Source organism: Muntiacus reevesi, chromosome 22 (assembly GCF_963930625.1).
Source record: "Muntiacus reevesi chromosome 22, mMunRee1.1, whole genome shotgun sequence".
In the NCBI taxonomy this organism is placed as follows: domain Eukaryota; kingdom Metazoa; phylum Chordata; class Mammalia; order Artiodactyla; family Cervidae; genus Muntiacus; species Muntiacus reevesi.
Window position 1 is genome coordinate 37,352,821 of NC_089270.1, and position 22,398 is coordinate 37,375,218.

At 36.9% G+C, this 22,398-nt stretch overlaps 1 protein-coding gene across 5 annotated transcripts in view; it reads right to left on the reverse strand.

Annotated features, from left to right (window-relative positions):
* The window catches only part of ADGRL3 (adhesion G protein-coupled receptor L3), a 938,528-nt gene that overhangs the window by 163,907 nt on the left and 752,223 nt on the right, over positions 1-22,398 (reverse strand). For 3 of the 5 annotated variants that reach the window (XM_065913896.1, XM_065913894.1, XM_065913891.1), the window contains 3 exons: positions 18,976-19,278; positions 16,525-16,628; positions 1,953-2,138 (listed from right to left, as the gene is read on the reverse strand). In XM_065913896.1, coding sequence (XP_065769968.1) covers positions 1,953-2,138; positions 16,525-16,628; positions 18,976-19,278 — 593 coding nt within the window. The remainder of the gene's footprint in view (positions 1-1,952; positions 2,139-16,524; positions 16,629-18,975; positions 19,279-22,398) is intronic. The other 2 variants (XM_065913892.1, XM_065913895.1) reach the window with 1 other exon arrangement.

A 22,398-nucleotide genomic window follows, 5' to 3' on the forward strand; every position in this document is an offset into this window, starting at 1 on the left:
ATGAGCATGGAGTAGTTACTCCTCTACAGAATTAAGTGAGTAATGAGCACAAGTAAACTGCCAGTGTTGTCATTGGATCACTGACTCGCATCTTGGTTTAAAAGGTCTCTAAACCTCCAGAATTTCAATGTGGAGCACAATTGATTTGCACCGAGTTGACTTTGCAAATTTGTTGGGTTACAACTGCTTCAGGGACCAGCCGGAGCCACAGGAAACAGGAGCAGGCCGGGAAGCATGTGAATAACCTCTGCCATTCCATCTCTTTACCCCGTCATGCGAATTAACACGTGACAAGCCACATTACATAAACAACCAAAAAGAGCCAAATAAGAAACAAAAGAGAGCATTAAAAAGCATCACAAGTGGAAATTTGCCCATTATGTAGTTACTTGATATTCAGACTAGGCAAGCTGATTAGCTGTAGCCTGTTAGAATGTGACATTAATTGCCAGCTTTACCTGGTATTGCCAGACATCAACATCATTTTTAAATAAAGATACAAAATATTCTATAACAAGTAGTGTTATGGATCTGTAGCATTAACAGAAATTACTACTTCTAGTACATTATAATAACAATAGCTGGCAGCGATATTCATTAACAGCATCCTAAAATCACAGCATGCCCAGATTACATAGACAGCTGTGGATTATATTCTGTCAGGGGTTGGGCTGAGATGCTATCATGAATATGAGTGACAAAAAATAACTCCTTTTCACTCAGCATGAAAATAACCAAAAAAAAAAAAAAAAAAAACCCTTAGTAATAAATTCTAACTGATAGAACTGAATCTATTTTCTGAGGATGAAGTTGCAGAAAAAACTGCTAGATAAAACATCCAGCTTTTCTTTTTCTTTAATGTCAAAGAATCATCATTTAAAAAGTGTCTTCCATCTCATGAGACACTTAGTCAAGTAAGACAGAAAAGAAATAAACATAACAAAGACCACTCTGTAAAGTTATTTTTTCATTCTAAAGGGGAATATTCATTCAGTGAATTCCATACATTATATTAGTCTGTTGCTGCCAAATTCTTGCTGTTTGACGTATCCCTGATACTAAGATTATCCCTGATATTTAAGGCCTTAAAATCCAGTTTCAATAACTGATCATCTTTATTACAAAAATGCCATTAAGAGAATATATGTTATCTAATGGCAGCAATTCTATTATCTTTTCACAATGTGAAATTCTGTTATATAAATGATACTCCTTATAAATATATATAAAACATATTTTATACACTTAAGTAAATAAAACACTTATATTTGTATAAGTTATATAATGTTTACATATGTGTATATAATGTATATAAAAATATATTGTAGATTTATAACTATAAAACACATAAAATCCCTTAAAATTTAAAAATATTTTATTACTTACAATTCAAAGGTGCTGAAACACATTAAAACCTATTAAGCTATTATGGTAGTGATGCAAAATAAGTTACTTAAAAATCAAAAGGAAAATTAAAACAAATACTTTGTCCAATGACCTTTTAAATGTAATAAGAATTAGGTTAAATTATTTTTTTAATTTATAATGTATTATTAATATCCTTTCTCATTGTCATTTTCTAAATTTCTCTTTATTGATTAGATATTTGTTTTACTATTAATCATATTAACATAAAGGCTTGAAAGGGAAAAAAAAAAGGAAGCAAAAGACATGGCATTTATCTATATTAACCATGTCAGAATTTAGCATCCAGAAAGAATTCTACAGAAAACAGAATTATAATTCAAAATATATACAAAGAGATTATCATTTATTGTTCCTTAGATTGAAAGTCAAATAAGGTCATTATTATAATAAGACAGTGAAGTGAATTGAATATAGCTAGCAATTTTCTTTAGAATGATCTGATTTTATGGAAAGAGAGAAATTAATCAGGGGAGTCTCACTGCTTTTACTACAACTTTAAAGATGCATGTAACTAATGTCCTTACCTTGTTCAAACTTCGTGCAGCACTATCTTTTCCACCTGGAGTCAAGTTCCGGAGTTGTACATCTAGGAGGCCTACCAGCTGATCCATGGCCCGGACAGAATAAGTGATATCTCCAGCATTCAAATGATTTCTTGTCTGTTCAGCCAGTTCTCTAGCAATGTTGGCAGCTGTCTCTCCAGATTTCAACTACAATTTTGAAAACAGAACAAAAAGGAAAGAGATCTTAAGTAATTTTATTGGCTTCTTTGGACAATTGTCTTTGCATATGTTATAATCATTGAGGTGAGTAAGTTATTAAACTCCCTCTTTATTTGGTACACATTCCCTGAGTTTTCCTGCTAATCCATTGTTTTCTTTAATAACTAACTTGAAAGTCATGCTTTTAGGAAACTCCTCTTGAGGACTAACTTCTAGAAATGATTCTCACTTTACCCATCTGAGGGGTTAAATCTAAGGTTTGCCCAGTGATTTTTCTCTATGCATTTCTAAATTGAATACTGATGAGTTTGTGTTGTGAACAATTGTGTTCTCAGAGAACAACACAAATTTTCCATTATGCCTACTTTAATAGCTCACAACGAATACTCAGTCTGCTAAACTCTGAGAAAATGTAATTCCAAATAAAAACTCTGCTTTTTAAAATGGTCTTCATCTTCTTACTAAGTAAGAGATTTCACCCCCCCATGTACTTGGTAGCAAACTATTGCTTAGCTTCTAACACTTTCCTTCTCTAAAACTACATGCTGATGTTTTAAGTATATTCTATAAGAATCGTTCAAATTGGCAACAATCCAAAGATGTTAAAAGAGATAAAACTTATATCCTAAGATCACTTGAACAAATTTGACAGCTCTGGGTAATAAGAAGATAGGAATATATATCAATTTGAAAGGAAGGCCTGTAAAACTTTTAAAAAAAAAGGTAAATAAGTGTAATTTTCCAAGTTATCATGTCCTTTATCTTTTTTAAAATTAAACTAAAGTACAATTATAACACATTTATGCAATATAGATATAGGTGTGCAATGCAAAAATAATGAGTGTCTCTTCTTTGACCCTATACATTCCCACTTTCTAGAGATTGTTAACGGTTTGGCATATATCTTTCCTAATTTTAGTCTGCCCTATTATTACTTATACAAAAGTGTCATTATTTAGAACATTTTCTTTTCTTCTCTTTTTCTGTTTTTAACAGTCTGATACAGAATTTAGGATCACAAACAGAAAGGGCCTCTCGTTGTAAGACCATCTTCCCAATCGATATTCAGAAAGTTGTAAGGGGTACAATAAAAAACTCAGTCAAACTGGTTACCACTATTTATGCAGGGATACTTAATATGTTTGTAGCAGGACTAAATGTTAAAGAAATAAATGAATAAATTGGAGCAATTGGAATACCTAAATTGTTAACAATCACATTGTTAACTTTATAGAAAATCCTAATTCAAATATGCAAAAAAAGTTTAGTAACCAAGTGTTGGCAAAGATTTGTATAAATGTTTATGACAATCATAAACTATTACTGGATGTGTATATTTGTATACTTCCTATGTAAATTATAGTGTCTATTAAACTCTGAAATGTGCAGACTGTATAAGACAGATTTTTCTTATCACTATCAGCCATAAAAAATACTCTCACTGTTACAAAAGGAAAATGTTCAAAGATATTCATTCCAGCTTGCTTATAATAGAAAACAAAATGGGTTATGTCTGTGTAAAACTGGACATATATATATAAAAATTACGGAATACTATACAACAGCTTTGTAATAAAGAGAAAAATACTGTTAACATCAATCTTCAACATGCAATATTGACTTAAAATAAATGCAAGTATAAAAATCATAAATATACTAATATATATAGGCATAGTATTTGTGAAATATGAATACTACTTGAGTAGCATATAAATGTGCTATGAAAAATAAATATTATATGTAGATATTTTGTGTGTTTTTATATATATGTGTGTATATTTAAACGCATAGGACAAAATTGAAAGATGGAAATCGAAGGAATCATTTTGTTCAATGCTTAAATTTTATAAGAAAATATATTGTAATAAGAATATATTAAAGTATTATATGCTTAATTGGTACTTTTTAAAAACCTTTAAAATGAAAAAAGAGAAAAACATCCACACTAAGTTTATTGAATTTGTAAAATATCATCAGGGCCTGAAAAACTAAGATACCTGTAAGACCAAATGGAATACATTATAAGGTTCAAGGATAAATGTGTAACAAAGTCAATGTAGATCAAAGGAGCACTCATGACCCACAGATGGATCGTGAAAGTACTTTGAAGTGTTCACAAAGTGACATAAATGTGATTATAATCCATATATTTAATCATTATATACAATTTAGAGCTATTTACTGGTAATCTATTAACTCACTTAATGATTTATAAAATTCAGTATTCATTAATTAAATTGGTGAAATGCTAGTATTCACAAAGTGTTCAGACTCAGCATTCCATCAATTAAGTCTGAACAGCTGATACAATTGCTTAACAATGTTACAAAACCCCTGTGTACACGAGTATCCAGATGGCTGGAGTTCCTATAATATTCCAAAGGAATAGTCTTTTAATCAGCGCACCATGCAGAGTCTTGCATTTGCTATCGTGTTGCACCTATGCTATTCTCATAAAAATGAACATATCTGTGAAATCACTATTGTTTTACTTTGCTAAGCATTGTGGTCTTGTGTAATTGTTTTATTACCATTGTTACCATTATCATTTATTATTCTATTGTTTTCTTCTATGTCTTTATTACCACATAGTACTTTTTCTATGAGAAAATGTCAAGGCATATGGACCTCTGGAATCTTGTGATTCAATTAAATGAGACCTTTTGGAAAAAGGCTTATTACTTACTGGAATAAGTAATAGACATTCTTTAACACATTATCTTCAAAACTAAAGATGCAACTACTGACTATCATTACAGCTATCAGGGAACATTATAAAAAGAAAAATTACTTAACAAACAGAAGAAAATAATAGGTATTTTCATATTGCAATTCAATTTATTTTTCTTGTTCTGGGTAGTTGTACAAATGCTGTTTTCAGTATTAATTATTATAATATTGGGGTAGGACATGATAAGATAAAAAAGAAGGCCTATTTAATTCCTAATAGAAAAATTTAAATTTTTTTAAAATACAGTAATGAAAAAGCTGAAAATAAAGATGACAAGTCAAAATATAACTGTTTTCAACATAAAAGATAATGATGTTGCCAATGTATGTGTCAATGACAGATAGTGTGTTGTTGTAAATGGTGAGTCAAGTACGAAAATCATCAGTAATTTATCTTAAAAATAGTTATTATGTTTTAGCATTCAAGAAGTATTTATTTATGAAGAATAAATCAAATCAATTCTACACAAGAAGTCTGGAACTCAAAGTTCACCAACAAGAAAGCTGCAACAGAAAAAAAACTAACTATAGATAAGTTACTCTGTGGGAGAAGGGGAGGGTGGGATGTTTCGAAAGAACAGCATGTATATTATCTGTGGTGAAACAGACCACCAGCCCAGGTGGGAGGTATGAGTCAAGTGCTCGGGCCTGGTGGGCTGGGAAGACTCAGAGGAATCGGGTGGAGAGGGAGGTGGGATGGGAGACCGGGATGGGGAATTCGTGTAACTCTATGGCTGATTCATATCAATGTATGACAAAACCCACTGGAAAATTAAAAAAAAAAAAAAAAAAAGAAGAAGAAGAAATGAAAAAAAAAATGTTTAAAATAAAAATGTGAAAACCATATTTAAAGAAAAATAAAAATAGATACAACTAGTTATTTATTACGATCCCCTCTTCTTAAAATTGAAGAAATTATAGTAGTAATATTAAAAAATATTTAAAAATTAAAGAATATTAAAAAATTATTTCATTCATCTAACAATCATTTGGACACTTGTTATTTCCTAAACAAATAAAGTCAAATGCTATATGCAGTTTTGCTCACATTCAGGAAGCTCATATTCTACTGCTTGGTATGCAGGGTACATAAAAGCAGATAGTATTAATTCAAAAATGCAATTATAAGATAATGTCTGTGAGGTGCTATGGGAATATAGTACAGGGGTAATAAAGACCTGGAAACTAGGTAAGAAAGCAACAGAAAAAGACCTGTACATAGAAAACTATAAAACACTGATAAAAGAAATCAAAGAGGACACAAACAGATGGAGAAACATACCGTGTTCATGGATTGGAAGAATCAATATTGTCAAAATGGCTATTCTACCCAAAGCAATCTATAGATTCAATGCAATCCCTATCAAGCTACCAACGGTATTTTTCACAGAACTAGAACAAATAATTTCACAATTTGTATGGAAATACAGAAAACCACGAATAGCCAAAGTAATCTTGAGAAAGAAGAATGGAACTGGAGGAATCACCCTCCCTGACTTCAGACTCTACTACAAAGCCACAGTCATCAAGACAGTATGGTACTGGCACAAAGACAGAAATATAGATCAATGGAACAGAATAGAAAGCCCAGAGATAAATCCACGAACCTATGGACACCTTATCTTTGACAAAGGAGGCAAGGATATACAATGGAAAAAAGACAACCTCTTTAACAAGTGGTGCTGGGAAAACTGGTCAACCACTTGTAAAAGAATGAAACTAGAACACTTTCTAACACCATACACAAAAATAAACTCAAAATGGATTAAAGATCTAAATGTAAGACCAGAAACTATAAAACTCCTAGAGGAGAACATAGGCAAAACACTCTCTGACATAAATCTCAGCAGGATCCTCTATGACCCACCTCCCAGAATATTGGAAATAAAAGCAAAACTAAACAAATGGGACCTAATGAAACTTAAAAGCTTTTGCACTACAAAGGAAACTATAAGTAAGGTGAAAAGACAGCCCTCAGATTGGGAGAAAATAATAGCAAATGAAGAAACAGACAAAGGACTAATCTCAAAAATATAAAAGCAACTCCTGAAGCTCAATTCCAGAAAAATAAATGACACAATCAAAAAATGGGCCAAAGAACTAAACAGACATTTCTCCAAAGAAGACATACAGATGGCTAACAAACACATGAAAAGATGCTCAACATCACTCATTATTAGAGAAATGCAAATCAAAACCACAATGAGATACCATTACACGCCAGTCAGGATGGCTGCTATCCAAAAGTCTACAAGCAATAAATGCTGGAGAGGGTGTGGAGAAAAGGGAACCCTCTTACACTGTTGGTGGGAATGCAAACTAGTACAGCCACTATGGAAAACAGTGTGGAGATTTCTTAAAAAACTGGAAATAGAACTGCCATATGACCCAGCAATACCACTTCTGGGCATACACACCGAGGAAACCAGATCTGAAAGAGACACGTGCACCCCAATGTTCATCGCAGCACTGTTTATAATAGCCAGGACATGGAAGCAGCCTAGATGCCCATCCGCAGATGAATGGATAAGGAAGCTGTGGTACATATACACCATGGAATATTACTCAGCCGTTAAAAAGAATTCATTTGAATCAGTTCTAATGAGATGGACGAAACTGGAGCCCATTATACAGAGTGAAGTAAGCCAGAAAGATAAAGAACATTACAGCATACTAACACATATATACGGAATTTAGAAAGATGGTAACGATAACCCTATATGCAAAACAGAAAAAGAAACACAGAAGTACAGAACAGACTTTTGAACTCCGTGGGAGAAGGTGAGGGTGGGATGTTTCAAAAGAACAGCATGTATATTATCTATGGTGAATCAGATCACTAGCCCAGGTGGGATGCATGAGACGAGTGCTCGGGCCTGGTGCACTGGGAGGACCCAGAGGAGTCGGGTGGAGAGGGAGGTGGGAGGGGGGATCGGGATGGGGAATACGTGTAACTCAATGGCTGATTCGTGTCAAATTATGACAAAACCCACTGAAATGTTGTGAAGTAATTGGCCTCCAACTAATAAAATAAAATTAAAAAAATAAATAAAAAAATAAATAAAAATAATAAAAAATAAAAAAAAAAAAAAAAAGAAAGCAACAGAAAATATCAAATAAGTTGAAAGTTAAAAGACAAGTTGCGGGTGACCCGGTAAGATAAAATTCTGATGGGGACTGGTAGGGAGAGAGCCAAGAGGATGCTATATAAATAAGTGAAGTCTAGAATAACCATGATTTGGGAAGACAGGGTAGTAAAAGTGGAAAAGAAATTTAAAAAAAAAATTTATACCTTCAGAATTCAATCTGCTACCAACATAGCATAAATTGTGTATATGTATACACATACATATATATATATAGTCATACATATATATATACAGTTTTTAAGAATAAAACATCTTTATTTATAATTTCAAAAACTGTTCTATCATTCTATATGTCCATTTGTTATTTAACCACAATTTGAATTTCTATGAATAACACTATACTAATGTCTGGGGATAAAATGGTAAATAACGTGGTTTCCCATAATAGGATCTGGGAAGAGCTATTAATAAATTAACTGCACGACTATTTAATTTTAATTTTTTTGAATTCAATCCAGAATCCCAGTGCAGTGGATCAAATTTAAAGGCAGCTTTTTTTTTTTTTAATATTTGTTTATTTTTGCCTGTGCTGGGTTGTCGTTGCTGCTTCTGGACTCTCTCTGGTTGCAGTGTACAGGCTTCTCCTTGTGGTCACCTCCCTTGTGGAGCATGGGATCTAGGGTGTTCAGGCTTCAGTAGTTCTGGCTTCTGCCCTGACACAGGTGGGACCTTCTCGGACCAGGAGTTGAACAGGTGTCTCTTGCATTGCAAGGCGGATTCTTAACCACTGGACCACCAGGGAAGCCCTAAAGGCAGTTTAGCCTGGTGTTTGAAGTTAGGGAATAATTTAGGAAATGCTTCTCTGAGAAGGGATGTTTAATTTGAGAAGAAATAGAAAAAAGAAAATTAGGTTGGGATGAGGAGAGGAGCTTCTAGAAAGAGAGAGAAGCTTTGAGGAAAGAGGCGCAGGGAGACTTAAGGGCCCTGCACGAAGGGGACTTGTGTCTGGGCTTCAGGCAGCTGGAGGGACGAGCAGGAGCGGAGCAGTGGTAGCACTTGGAAGTCAGGATGACGATTTTGGGAAATTGTGCTAAGAGCAATGAGACGGTATTAAAGAGTCTAAATAGGAGTGGTCTGGTCAGGCTTATGTTTGGAATGAAACTCAGTGGAATGGATTAGAGGGTCCAGGAGTGAGTGAAAGGGGACCTACTATGAAGCTAACACAGTAGAAAAAGCTGCTGTGGATTAGGATTGGAGCAGCAGGGAAAATGAAGAGTGGCCTGATTTGGGAGAGATTTATAAGTAGAGATAGGCTTACTCTCTGATTGGATGTGTGAGGGGAATGAAAGGGAGCCACCAAGACTCATTTCCAGGCTTCTTGTTAATGGCAGTGGTGCCATCAATTGGATTCTCCCATAGCTACTATTCATTGCAGCCAAAGATTAAAAAGCTCTACACAGTCAGCAAAAACGACCCGGAGCTGACTGTGGTTCGCAGCATGAACTCCCTCTTGCCAAATTCAGACTTCAGTTGAAGAAAGTAGGGAAAACCACTAGACCATTCAGGTGTGACCTAAATCAAATCCCTAACGATTATGCAGTGGAAGGGAGAAATAGATTTAAGGGACTAGATCTGATAGAGAGCCTGATGAACCATGGATGGAAGTTTGGGACATTGTACAGGAGACAGGGAGCAAGAACATTCCCAAGAAAGAGAAACAGAAAAAAGCAAAACGGCTTTCTGAGGAGGCCTTACAAATAGTTGTGAGAAGAGAAGTGAAAACCAAAGGAGAAAAGGAAAGATATTCCCATTTGAATGTAGAGTTCCAAAGAATAGCAAGGAGAGAGAAGAAAGCCTTCCTTAGTGATCAGTGCAAAGAAATAGAGGAAAACAATAGAATGGGAAAGACTAGAGATCTCATCAAGAAAATTAGAGATACCAAGGGAACATTTCATGCAAACATGGGTTCAATAAAGGACAGAAATGGTAGGGACCTAACAGAAGCAGAAGATATTAAGAAGAGGTGGCAAGAACACAGAAGAACTGTACAAAAAAGGTCTTCATGTCCCAGATATTCATGATGGTGTGATTAGTCACCTAGAGCCAGATATCCTGGAATGTGAAGTCAAATGGGATTGAAAGCATTACTTAGAAAGCATTACTACGAACAAAGCTAGTGGAGGTGATGGAATTCCACTTGAGCTATTTCAAATTCAAAACGATGATTCTGTGAAAGTGCTGCACTCAATATGCCAGCAAATTTGGAAAACTCAACAGTGGCCATGGAACTGGAAAAGGTCAGTTTTCATTCCTATCCCTAAGAAAGGCGATGCCAAAGAATGTTCAAACTAATGAACAACTGTACTCATCTCACATGCTAATAAAGTAATGCTCAAAATTCTCCAAGCCAGGCTTCAACAATATGTGAACTGTGAACTTCCAGATGTTCAAGCTGGTTTTAGAAAAGGCAGAGGAACCAGAGATCAAACTGCCAACATCCAATGGATCGTCAAAAAAGCAAGAGAGTTCCACAGAAACATCTATTTCTGATTTATTGACTATGCCAAAGGCTTTGACTGTGTGGCTCACAATAAACCATGGAAAATTATGAAAGAGATGGGAATACCAGACCACCTGACCTGCCTCTTGAGAAATCTGTATGCAGGTCAGGAAGCAACAGTTAGAACTAGATATGGAACAACAGACTGATTCCAAATTGGGAACGGAGTATGTCAAGGCTGTATATTGTCACCCTGCTTATTTAACTTATATGCAGAGTACATCATGAGAAACACTGGGCTAGATGAAGCACAAGCTGGAATGAAGTTTGTCAGGAGAAATATCAATAACCTCAGATATGCAGATGACACCACCCTTCCGGCAGAAAGTGAAGGAGAACTAAAGAGCCTCTTGATAAAAGTGAAAGAGGAAAATGAAAAAGTTGGCTTAAAGTTCAACATTCAGAAAACAAAGATCACGGCATCTGGTCCCATTTCTTCATGGCAAATAGATGGGGAAACAGTGGCTGACTTTATTTTTTGGGGCTCCAAAATCACTGCAGATGGTGACTGCAACTATGAAATTAAAAGATGCTTGCTCCTTGGTAGAAAAGTTATGACCAACCTAGACACCATATTAAAAAGCAGAGACATTACTTTGCCAGCAAAGGTCCATCCAGTCAATGCTTTGGTTTTTCCAGTGGTCATGTATGGATGTCAGAGTTGAACAATAAGGAAAGTTGAGCGCCGAAGACTTGATGCTTTTGAACTGTGGTGTTGGAGAAGACTCTTGAGAGTCCTTTAGCCTGCAAGGAGATCCAACCAGTTCATCCTAAAGGAAATCAGTCCTGAATGTTCATCGGAAAGACTAAAGTTGAAGGTGAAACTCCAATACTTTGGCCACCTGATGCGAAGGGCTGACTCATTTGAAAAGACCTGATATTGGGAAAGATTGAAGGCGGGAGGAGAAGGGGATGACAGAGCATGAAATGGTTGGATGGCATCACCAACTCAATGGGCATGAGTTTGAGTAAACTCTGGGAGTTGGTGACGGACAGGGAGGCCTGGTGTGCTGCAGTCCATGGGGTCGCAAAGGGTCAGACATGACTGAGCGACTGAACTGACTGACGGATAGTGACTATGACTTTAAGGTTCAAGCTCAGTTCAAAGTTTGCCTACCCAGACCAGGCCTGCTTTAAACATATTCTTTCCAGTGGCATCTAGAAGCTACTCTTTTTTCTGACTGTCCTATTTATTTCACTCACCACAGTTATTATTATCCTATTTCCATACAAAAATATACACATATCTTACATCTACCTCATGTCTTCTGTGCAAAGAAGCAAGACTGAAATAGTTATTTTGCTTATTCTAGCTTAAAGACATCATTACAATGTCTATCTCTAACAATCCTTTTAATAAATTCTGCTAAAATTATTTTTTAGAAATAAGTACATGCATACTGAGAAATCTTATAAGTTTTGTGAGGATTAGTTAATTAATGCCTGTATTGAAATGGTGGGATTATACCTAGGGCTTGAATAAGGGAGGGGAAACCCTGCCGCTGTAGTTAAGGATAATAATTATGACAGAGATGGATACTATTTGCATTTCAAATTGTGACACAAGAAAAAAACAGTTTTATTTGAAATAAGCTTTGACATTTCATGGGATTTATTGCATCAAACATTAATAAGGGGGCAAAACAATTCATGGAGCAGTTTCAGTATTTAAGTACAAAGCTACCATTTCTTTGAAAGATCTACCTATTTTTCTATGAATCTGAGTCAAGTGGGTTTATAGACAATAAAATGCCTCTATCTTACAATTGAATGTAGGCTAGTTAAGCTTGAAGATGTGGAAATGCCACAAATCTCTAATAAAATTAATAAGCAATTTACTTTTATTTCATAGTAGATCTATGGGTGCTAAAAGAATGGTAAAATTAAGATCTGGGTGGCAAGCTTCAACCATAGTTCCAGAACAAACAGTTGGCTTATTTCGTACTGTAAAGGGGTTCCCAGGTTGTGCTAGTGGTAAAGAACTCGCCAGTGCAGGTGACCTAAGGGATGTTAGTTCGATCCCTAGGTCAAGAAGATCCCCTGGAGAAGGGCCTGGCAACCCACTCCAGTATTCTGGCCTGGAGAATCTCCATGGACAGAAGCCTGTGGGGCTACAGTCCATGGGGTTGCACAGAATTGGACACAATTGAAGCAACTTAGCAAGCACATAATATAAAACAGCAACACCATTTCTAGATCTACACATCCTTCTTTAGAAAATGCAGGAAGAACCTTACATTATCTCAAAATCTGTCAGTAACTTGTGTGCAGACAAAAGAAAAGACACTTTAGTTTGCTAGAAACAGAAAGACTATTTCCCACTAACAATTCAGGTGTTTCTTTTTCATATAATACTTGGACCAGTTAATGAAATAGGAAGCAGATCTCATTTTACATGTAAATATTATAAATATGGACGGTCTTCACAATTAGAATGTCACAGTTCTCAATTAAAAAAAAAGATATGAGGGATTATAAAGTGCAATGAATTCTTTACAGATATGCAAAAATAGAAAATATAAACTTTTTGAAAACTTCAGTTCAAGCTACAGGTCAAACTAAAGCCAGAGATTATGATTTCAGTGAAGAGTCTTTGAGAAAGGTGAGAAAATCAGATATTTCATCACATGTATCTGAGAAAGCAGAGCTCTAAACTAATTTGTTGGTTTCCATAAACAGAAAAATGTTTTTAAAACATTAATTTGAAGACATGTACTCAGCTTCACTATCTAATCTTTTTGTCCAATCATCTATTTATCTTTGTATCTACCGTTCTGTCCACCTGCCCATCCATTTGTCCACTCACCTACCAATTTCTCCTTCCTTCTCTGCCTCTACACTTCCCCGTTCTGCTGAGGTAAATTTTCTTTTTCCTTTCTACACAAATTTGGCTTTTTATTAAACCTCATGACTATGAAAGTATTATGGCCAGCGTTTAACAAATTTCTTCTGACTTTAAAGGCTTACATTTTCTCTAGTGAAATGTAATCTACTCTATAATACCATTCAAAATTTAATCTATCATTTCACCAATATATAAGTGGCCTGACTTCATTTGTGAATCACAAAACCATCAAGATTCTGTGCTTGATTTTTCCCTCCTTGCCTGACTGCAGGAGGAAAAACACAACTCATTTCTTAAGAAAAATGATAATGTTTGCTTTTTCCAACTAAAGTAAGCATTGTGATCCATTTGTTTATGCATATTTGCAGTCTACAGTGGTACCCACAAACTTGGGTAGGGGAAACTGAATATACTGTTGAAATGAGAGAATGACTCCCTCTTTTTTTTCCTCCATCTATACTGTTATTGGGGGTAAACAGTGTTCCTCTGCTTTAAAAATTCTCAGAACTACAGTGAGTGGAGGAGGGGAGGAATAAATCAGACACCTATTTCACTTTAAGTTTTTCAACATGGCATAAAACATAAGAAAAATGGGGAGGTCAGAGCAGAGGAAAGAGGATGGAGCAAGAGAAAGGAAGGTAGGAAGAGAGGCAGTAAAGAGAGGAAGAGGAGGCTGCGAAAGGGAGGAGGGGTGAGAGAAGTGAAGAAAAACTGAACTCTGCTGGATACCTTCTATTTCTTAGTTGGTGAAGACCCTTCCCATCCTCCTCCATCCTTTTCTGTCTTAGGAAATGGACTTACATGATATGATGAAGACAACATCTCTCTCTCTCTGGCTTTTGTGTGGGTTTGGCTAGTGGGCAGGCTGGGCAGGTGAGGCCAGGTAAGAGGGGTGGGGTGGGTGAGATCAGAATATTTATTCCCCTAGATCTTTTCTGAAAAGTTGCCTGAGGCTAGAATGTGTCTCTTGTCTAGAGGTCATCTTTTCTCTCAAAGACACTCTGTTACCAATTTTCCATCATTCCTTGTGATCTGGCAATCATAGGCCTGGGGTTGGGAACAGCTCCATCCGGGTTCCTAGCATTGGGATTCCTCTCAATCCCTTGCAGTTCACCTTTGCTCCCCCAATACTGTAAACAAACTCTCTGCACAGGTTCCACCTGTTTGCTGTTGGGACTTGGGTACTGAGGGAGGAAATGAGGAAAGGGCTGAATTCTGTGGAAGATGCTTTGGGGAGGAGGGAGAGAAAACAGAGACAAATCACTATGGGAATACATGAAGATTCTCTCTCAGAGGTTTACAACATCAATATTTAAATGTGTTGGAGTTTTGTGGTAACCTGTTCAACTACAATTATGTTTAATGAATAGCATAGATAGTTGGAGGTATAATGGATACACCAAGGAAAAGAGTGGAGAGAAGTGAAGAGAGACTAGCTAAGTGGGGTGTGGGATATAAAGGCTATCATGATCTGTTCACTGTGTAGCTAGTGTTGGGGCTAAGCATGACGTCTTGATGAAGGTAGACCCAATTAAACACCAGCTCCAACACTGACCCGGCAATAAGCACAGAAGTCAATTTGCAGGGCTCAAAAGCCCACTGTTAAACGTTTGACAATTCTACAAACTTATAAGTAATCTAGCTAAGGTATTATAAATTTCAACTATCTAAACTGTATAATCTTAATATATTTTTACAGATGCTATAGGATTATACAGAAACCCTCCAAAAGAATGGAACTTGTCTGTTAGAAAAAAAACCATTCCATCCCTAAATCAAATGGGCCACAACTGTCTGGTCTTTGCAAGGAACTGTGTCTTTTGTCATAAGATTAGCAGGTCTGCAGAGGAAAGGAAAGAATTAAGCAATATTATCATTTAAAGTCACCAGTAATTTCTGCAACGAAATATGCCAACTATATTCAGGAATTATCATGAAAACACAGCTTTCTAGATGAATTATTACTGAATTAATGTTAACCCCAGGCTAAGTATGTAGGGAATATTTTTTAAAAGTTGCTAATGTAAGGAGATATGCTACTGATCTTTTAATCTGATCACATCCAGTAAGAGTTATTTGCCCTGGGGTCTGAGCTACATTGTAATAAAATCAAAGAACATAAAAACTGTGGCAGGAACAGTACTGAAATTGGAGAAGCATCATTATGAATAGCAACAAGTATGGAGATGCATATGTAAGAGGGTAACTGGAGTCAATATAACCACTGGTCTTCCATGATTTAGGGTAAATAGATAGTTATGGCTCATCTGCTAAATGATCTACTGGGTAGATATTTATGGATTATTATACAGTATATTATTGAGGATAAGCCTGGTTAAAAACAAATAGAGAAAAGAGCAAATGGCACAGACAGGCTTTTAGTGAGGCCATTGCTTGTAATATTTCTCAGGAAAAATCTCTTTCAAAAATTCCTCAGCATAGCTAATGTGCTATAGAAGGACTCTCCATTTTAGGAGTGCATAAATCCGCACAAATTGCTATAATAAGGATTCATCCCATAGCCCTTTTGGCATAAATGCACATCTGGTCTATGTTTGTAATGAAATCAATTCAAAGCTCCACAGTGCATTAATAATAAAAATGTTCAACATATTGCAACCAAATAAGCCCTGCAAATTTGAGTCTGCAAGATTCTGTCACACATGTGTATACTTTTAACACTGATAAATGAATAGGTTACAGAACATTTATCAAATGGATTAAGATTCCAAAGGTAGATTTTTTTTCTTTTGATAATTATTATTTCCAGAAGAAAATCTGTATGTATGAATACTAGAAGCTTTTGCTTGTTTGATTTATACCTCTTATAATATTTATAATATTTATAATACCTCTTGGACTTTTATATCTGTAGTTCACAATACCATAAAATTTGTATTAATAATAAAACTATTACAAGCCATACTGCCAGTTTAGGGGAAATACACAGATTTGCCCTTTAAGAACAGCAAAATTCTAGAATTAGCTCACAGCATACTAGAATTGTCATTAAATCTTGAGTTAAAATAAAATGGGAGAATTTTTCCCCATCAATTAAAACAACTATTGGCTATTTTGTTTTTAGCAGTTATATTCAACAACCAAGGATCTGGAACTGGCAAAGCCTTCCTTGATGGTCACGTGGTTTACCTTCTGCGTTATATGGTTGACCCAAGGAGAAGAACAGTTGCTGAGGTCTGGTCCCTGGGGGTCCCAGATTCCATCAGGAGCCAGGCAGAGATAAGTTGATACTCCTAAAATAATGAGAGAAATAGGTCTGCTTCAAATATTCAAACAATCTTTCTTATAATGACTTTACGTCTATGATATTTTTACATATGAGCAGAACATGAGATTGTGATCATTGAACTGAGGTAATGACTATTAAAGTACCATTTACAGAGCCTGGTAAGCAAATCAACTATCACTAGAAAAACATAACACAACAAACACTCAGTACTTTTAAAGCATTTACGGACAACTACACCAGGTACAGGGAATAATTTCATGAACTGGATGAATAAGCCTCCATGAGGCTTATTGCTTGAGTTTTCAGATGAAAGGTGGCAGCTGAGTCATAAAGGAATCAGTCTGCAAGATGGGTAAGGGCATTCCAGGCAAAGGGAAAATATGCTGTCTTTGGGAATCAAGAGTTCTGAATTGAGGTCTGCTGGGTAGGGGAGTTGTATTTAATGGAGTTGGAAAGGCTGGCAGAGCCAGATCGTAAACGCCCTTGTCTGTCATCTGCGGGTGCTGGAAAATCAATGAAGACCATTAAGCAGAGGAGACAAATGGGCTGATTTAGGTTTTAGAAAGATAACTGTGGCAGCAGGATGGAGGATGAATTTCGGGGAGTGATGCGGGGGCTATGAGGAAGCTATCACAATAATTCAAGTGAGAAAAGACTGTGTGGGCCTGAACACATGATCATCAGCGGGGACAGGGAAAGGGTAAAAATAAGACCACAGCATAACATAATCACCTGGGAGGGAAGGTTTCAGGTTTTCTTTAAATCTCTTTCTTCATTTTCACAGAAAAATAACGACATATTTCTGTAGTTTTTGACAGTTTGCAAACTGCTTTCAAAGAAAAAGTACTTCACTAACCTCTACAACAAACATCTGAAGTAGCTTGTGCTATTATTATTTCTCTTTTAGAGATAAAGGAATTGAGGTCCGAAATTAGGGGGACAGTGCTAGAGAAATTAAAAATGTTTTCTGATTCCAATACCATAGAAAACAATGGGGCTAAACACTGTGCCCCTTCATAAAGGGAAGGAAGATTTCACAATAATTTTAAACACTTGCTGAAAAAAATTAAATGTGCACTTTTATAAAAATCAATACACATCTTCTGGTCTTCTCATCACTTCATATACCATGGAATTCAGAAGCATGTGTCCACATTGAAACTTTGTTACGACAAACCTGTTGAAGTAATCAAATCAATAAAACTCAGAGACAGAGTCTTAATAATGCTAGTCTAATGACATCTATTGCTTATTTGTTGTATTTACATATTTTATGGAATAATTCAAATTTTATGCAGGGTATCAAGTATTAATTTTATGATGGTTTATATGTAACAATAAGAAATCAAACTATTTCTGGGTTTGGAATATTATGAATTGTTATCGGTGAAAAAACGTGGGGGGTGGGGGGTGGTGGTGGAGGGCAAAGAGCTATCCAGTTCTTCACTGCCCCCTACGGAAAACAACGCAGGATTGATGTCTCCAGTGGTTGTTGGGTAAGAGGAGGTTGACTCCTGCCAGTATCATCCCTGACAACAAAGAGCCTCTGATTATTAAGGCCAGCTATGCGGACTGGTAATAAAAGATAGTTAAATCTTTTCTCTTGATAAATGATAGGTAGTTCCAATGATTATCTAATATAGAAGTCCTCAGTCTAGTTTTGTGTAATATATATTTGATGGTAAAAAGCATGAGAACTAGTGCCTCCTCCGTCTAGCTTTGTGTAATCAACATTTGACAGTGACAAGCATGAGAACTAGCGCTCACCAGCCCAGTGATTGAACTCTGAGCTTTTGTGCAGAAGAGCTGGCTCTTTGGAACTTGGGCTGTGCCCCGTTTAGTTGCTCTGTCTTCTGACTCATTGTGACCCCATGGACTGCAACCCGCCAGGCTCTCTGTCCATGGGACTCTCCAGGCGAGAATACTGCAGTGGGTTGTCATGCCCTCCTCCAGGGGATCTTCCCAACCCAGCGACTGAACCCAGGTCTCTGGCATTGCAGGCACATTCTTTACCATCTGAGCCACAGGGAAGTCCCTTTGGAGCTTAACTGAAACTTGACCTAGAACCTGCACAGCATGGCTGAGAACTACCGGTCTCATAAATATCACCAGCAGATTCTCACCTGTGACCTCTTTAGGCTGCATTCTCAAACTCTGAAAATATTTTGCTTTCAATTGCAATTTAGCTGAGTCCAGAAGGTAATCAAATGTGAAAATATGTTGTGACAACAAACAAACAAACAACCCCCAAACCACCACCATCAACAAATAAACAAGACAAGAAAATGCTAGGAAAGCAAAAAGCCAAAGTAGCAATACACCTCTAGCTTCGTTTTGCAGGACACACGTACCTATAGTCCCTGCGGGGCATGGCTGCTTCGCCATCTGTCCCTGACGCGTCTTAAACCACATGATTTCACGAGCTTCCACAGCCTCACAGCTCTCTTCCAGGGCTGGGATTTGGGGCGATGCTGATGGGAGGTGTGTGGTGATGTCGTTAAGCACCTCGACGGCTGGCGATGGGGTGCTGGTACTCCGGTTTCTTCTTCCTGACACGGACGGGCTGGTACTCCTGCCTGGGCTCCAGGTTGTGGTCCGAAGGGTGGTACTGCTGGTGGTGCTGCCCGTGCCAAGAGGCCCTGCGGTAGAGATGTCTGAAATAAAACCCAGGAGAAAACACCTGCATTGCTGGTTCACAGTAGGACCTAAAGACATCCTAACACTTCAGAAGTCTTTTTTATTTGACGATTCTAGGAGCTTTAAACATGGGAAAGAAAAACCAATATCAAAATTTCAGAGTGCCACTTGAGTTTCAAAACAAGCCATGTGACTAATGTTAAATGTAGTCTTGTCTGTGGTTCTCTTCAACTTCAATTACAGAAAACAAAGTTACAGCACAATTCAACTCTTCAGTAAGCTTTAAGAAGCTTCAGGACTTTTCAACAATTAGGGGATTACAAAATTTAAAGCCCTCTCTTTACCATTTTGAAACTTAGTACAGATAGGAAGAGAGCTATATATTGAAAACAATATTTTTTTCCACATTAACCATAACATGAGTTTCTAAAATGTTGCAAATAGAGGAGAGACAAAAAAAAAAAAAAAAAGAATATCAGAAATTTAAGTGCTCACAAGCTAAAAAGTAAAAGAGCAATTCTGAATTTCCTTAACACAAATTGGAGTAGCTTGGTGATTTACTCTGATGCTCTTAAAAACTGACCCACTGTATCAGAACTTTCAAGCTTGATATTTGTTGTTGTTCAGTCACTAAGCTGTGCCTACTTTTTGAGACCCCATGGACTGCAGCCTGCTATGTTTCTCAGCCATTCACTGTCTCCATAAGTAGTTCCCTATTGGTGTGTTCATAAAATTATTTACTAACGAGACTCTTTTAAATGGCATTTTCCCAATGTACTCCAAATTCCAAATAAAAGTGGTTAGGTTATTTGGCCAGATATTAAGTGAAAAGTGAAAGTGTTAGTTGCTCAATCATATCTGACTCGCTGTGACCCGCTGTCAGACTCCGCTCTGCACTAAAATCTCCAGGCAAGAATACTGGAGTGGGTTGCCATTCCTTTCTCCAGAGGATTTTCCCACCCAGGGGTTGAACCCAGGTCTCCTGCATTGCAGGCAGACACTTTATCATCTGAGCTAACAGGGAAGCCTAGATATTAACAGGTTATTAAATCTATAATGTATACAAAGGAATGTCCTCATTATAATAGAGTCTTGCCAAGAAAACGCACTGGTCATAGCAAACACCCACTTCCAAAAACACAAGAGAAGACTCTACACATGGACATCAGCAGATGGTCAACACCAAAATCAGATTGACTATATTGTTTGCAGCCAAAGATGAAGAAGCTCTATACAGTCAGCAAAAACAAGACCAGGAGCTGACTATGGCTCAGATCATGAACTCCTTCCTGCCAAATTCAGACTTCAATTGAAGAAAGTCCGAAAAATGACTAGACCATTCAGGTGTGACCTAAATCAAATCCCTTATGATTATACAGTGGAAGTGAGAAATAGATTTAAGGGACTAGATCTGATAGAGTGCCTGATGAACTATGGATGGAGGTTCGTGACATTGTACAGGAGACAGGGATCAAGACCATCCCAAAGGAAAAGAAATGTAAAAAAGCAAAATGGCTGTCTGAGGAGTCCTTACAAAGAGTTGTGAAAAGAAGAGAAGTGAAAAGCAAAGCAGAAAAGGAAAGATATACCCATGTGAATGCAGAGTTCCAAAGAATAGCAAGGAGAGATAAGAAGCCTTCCTTAGCGATCAATGCAAAGAAGTAGAGGAAAACAAAAATGGGAAAGACTAGAAATCTCTTCAAGAAAATTAGCGATACCAAGGGAACATTTCATGAAAACATTGTCTCGATAAAGGACAGAAATGGTAGGGACCTAACAGAAGCAGAAGATATTAAGAAGAGGTGGCAAGAATACACAGAAGAACTATACTAAAAAGATCTTCACAACCCAGATAATCACAATGGTGTGATCACTCATCTAGAGCCAGACATCCTGGAATGTGAAGTCAAGTGGGCCTTAGAAAGCATTACTAGGAACAAAGCTAGTAGAGGTGATGGAATTCCAGTTGAGCTATTTCAAATCCTGATAGATGATGCTGTGAAAGTGCTGCACTCAATATGCCAGCAAATTTGGAAAACTCGGCAGTGGCCACAGGACTGGAAAAGGTCAGTTTTCATTCCAACCCTAAGAAAGGCAATCCCAAAGAAAGCTCAAACTACTGCACAGTTGCACTCATCTCACACGCTAGTAAAGTAATGCTCAAAATTCTCCAAGCCAGGCTTCAACAATATATGAACCATGAACTTCCAGATGTTCAAGCTGGTTTTAGAAAAGGTAAGGAACCAGAGATCAAATTGCCAACACCTGCTGGATCATTGAAAAACCAAGAGAGTTCCAGACAAATATCTATTTCTGCTTTATTGACTATGCCAAAGCCGTTGACTGAGTGGATCACAATAAACTGTGGAAAATTCTGAAAGAGATGGGCATACTAGTCCATCTGACCTGTCTCTTGAGAAATCTGTGTGCAGGTCAGGAAGCAACAGCTAGAACTGGACATGGAACAACAGACTGGTTCCAAATAGGAAAAGGGTATGTCAAGGCTGTATATTGTCACCCTGCTTATTTAACTTTTATGCAGAATATATCATGGGAAACACTGGACTGGAAGAAGCACAAGCTGGAATTAAGATTGCTGGGAGAAATATCAATAACCTCAGATATGCAGATGACACCACCCTTATGGCAGAAAGTGAAGAGGAACTAAAAAGCCTCTTGATGAAAGTGAAAGAGGAGAGTGAAAAAGTTGGTTTAAAGCTCAACATTCAGAAAACTAAGATCATGGCATCTGGTCCCATCACTTCATGGGAAATAGATGGGGAAACAGTGGAAATAGTGTCAGACTTTATTTTTTGGGCTCCCAAATCACTGCAGATGGTGACTGCAGACATGAAATTAAAAGATGCTTACTCCTTGGAAGGAAAGTTATGACCAACCAAGATACCATATAAAAAGCAGAGACATTACTTTGCCAACAATGATCCGTCTAGTCAAGGCTATGGTTTTTCCAGTTGCCATGTATGGATGTGAGAGTTGGACTGTGAAGAAAACTGAGTGCTGAAAAATTGATGCTTTTGAACTATGGTGGTGGAGAAGACTCTTGAGAGTCCCTTGGACTCCAAGGAGATCCAGCCAGTCCATCCTAAAGGAGATCACTCCTGGGTGTTCATTGGAAG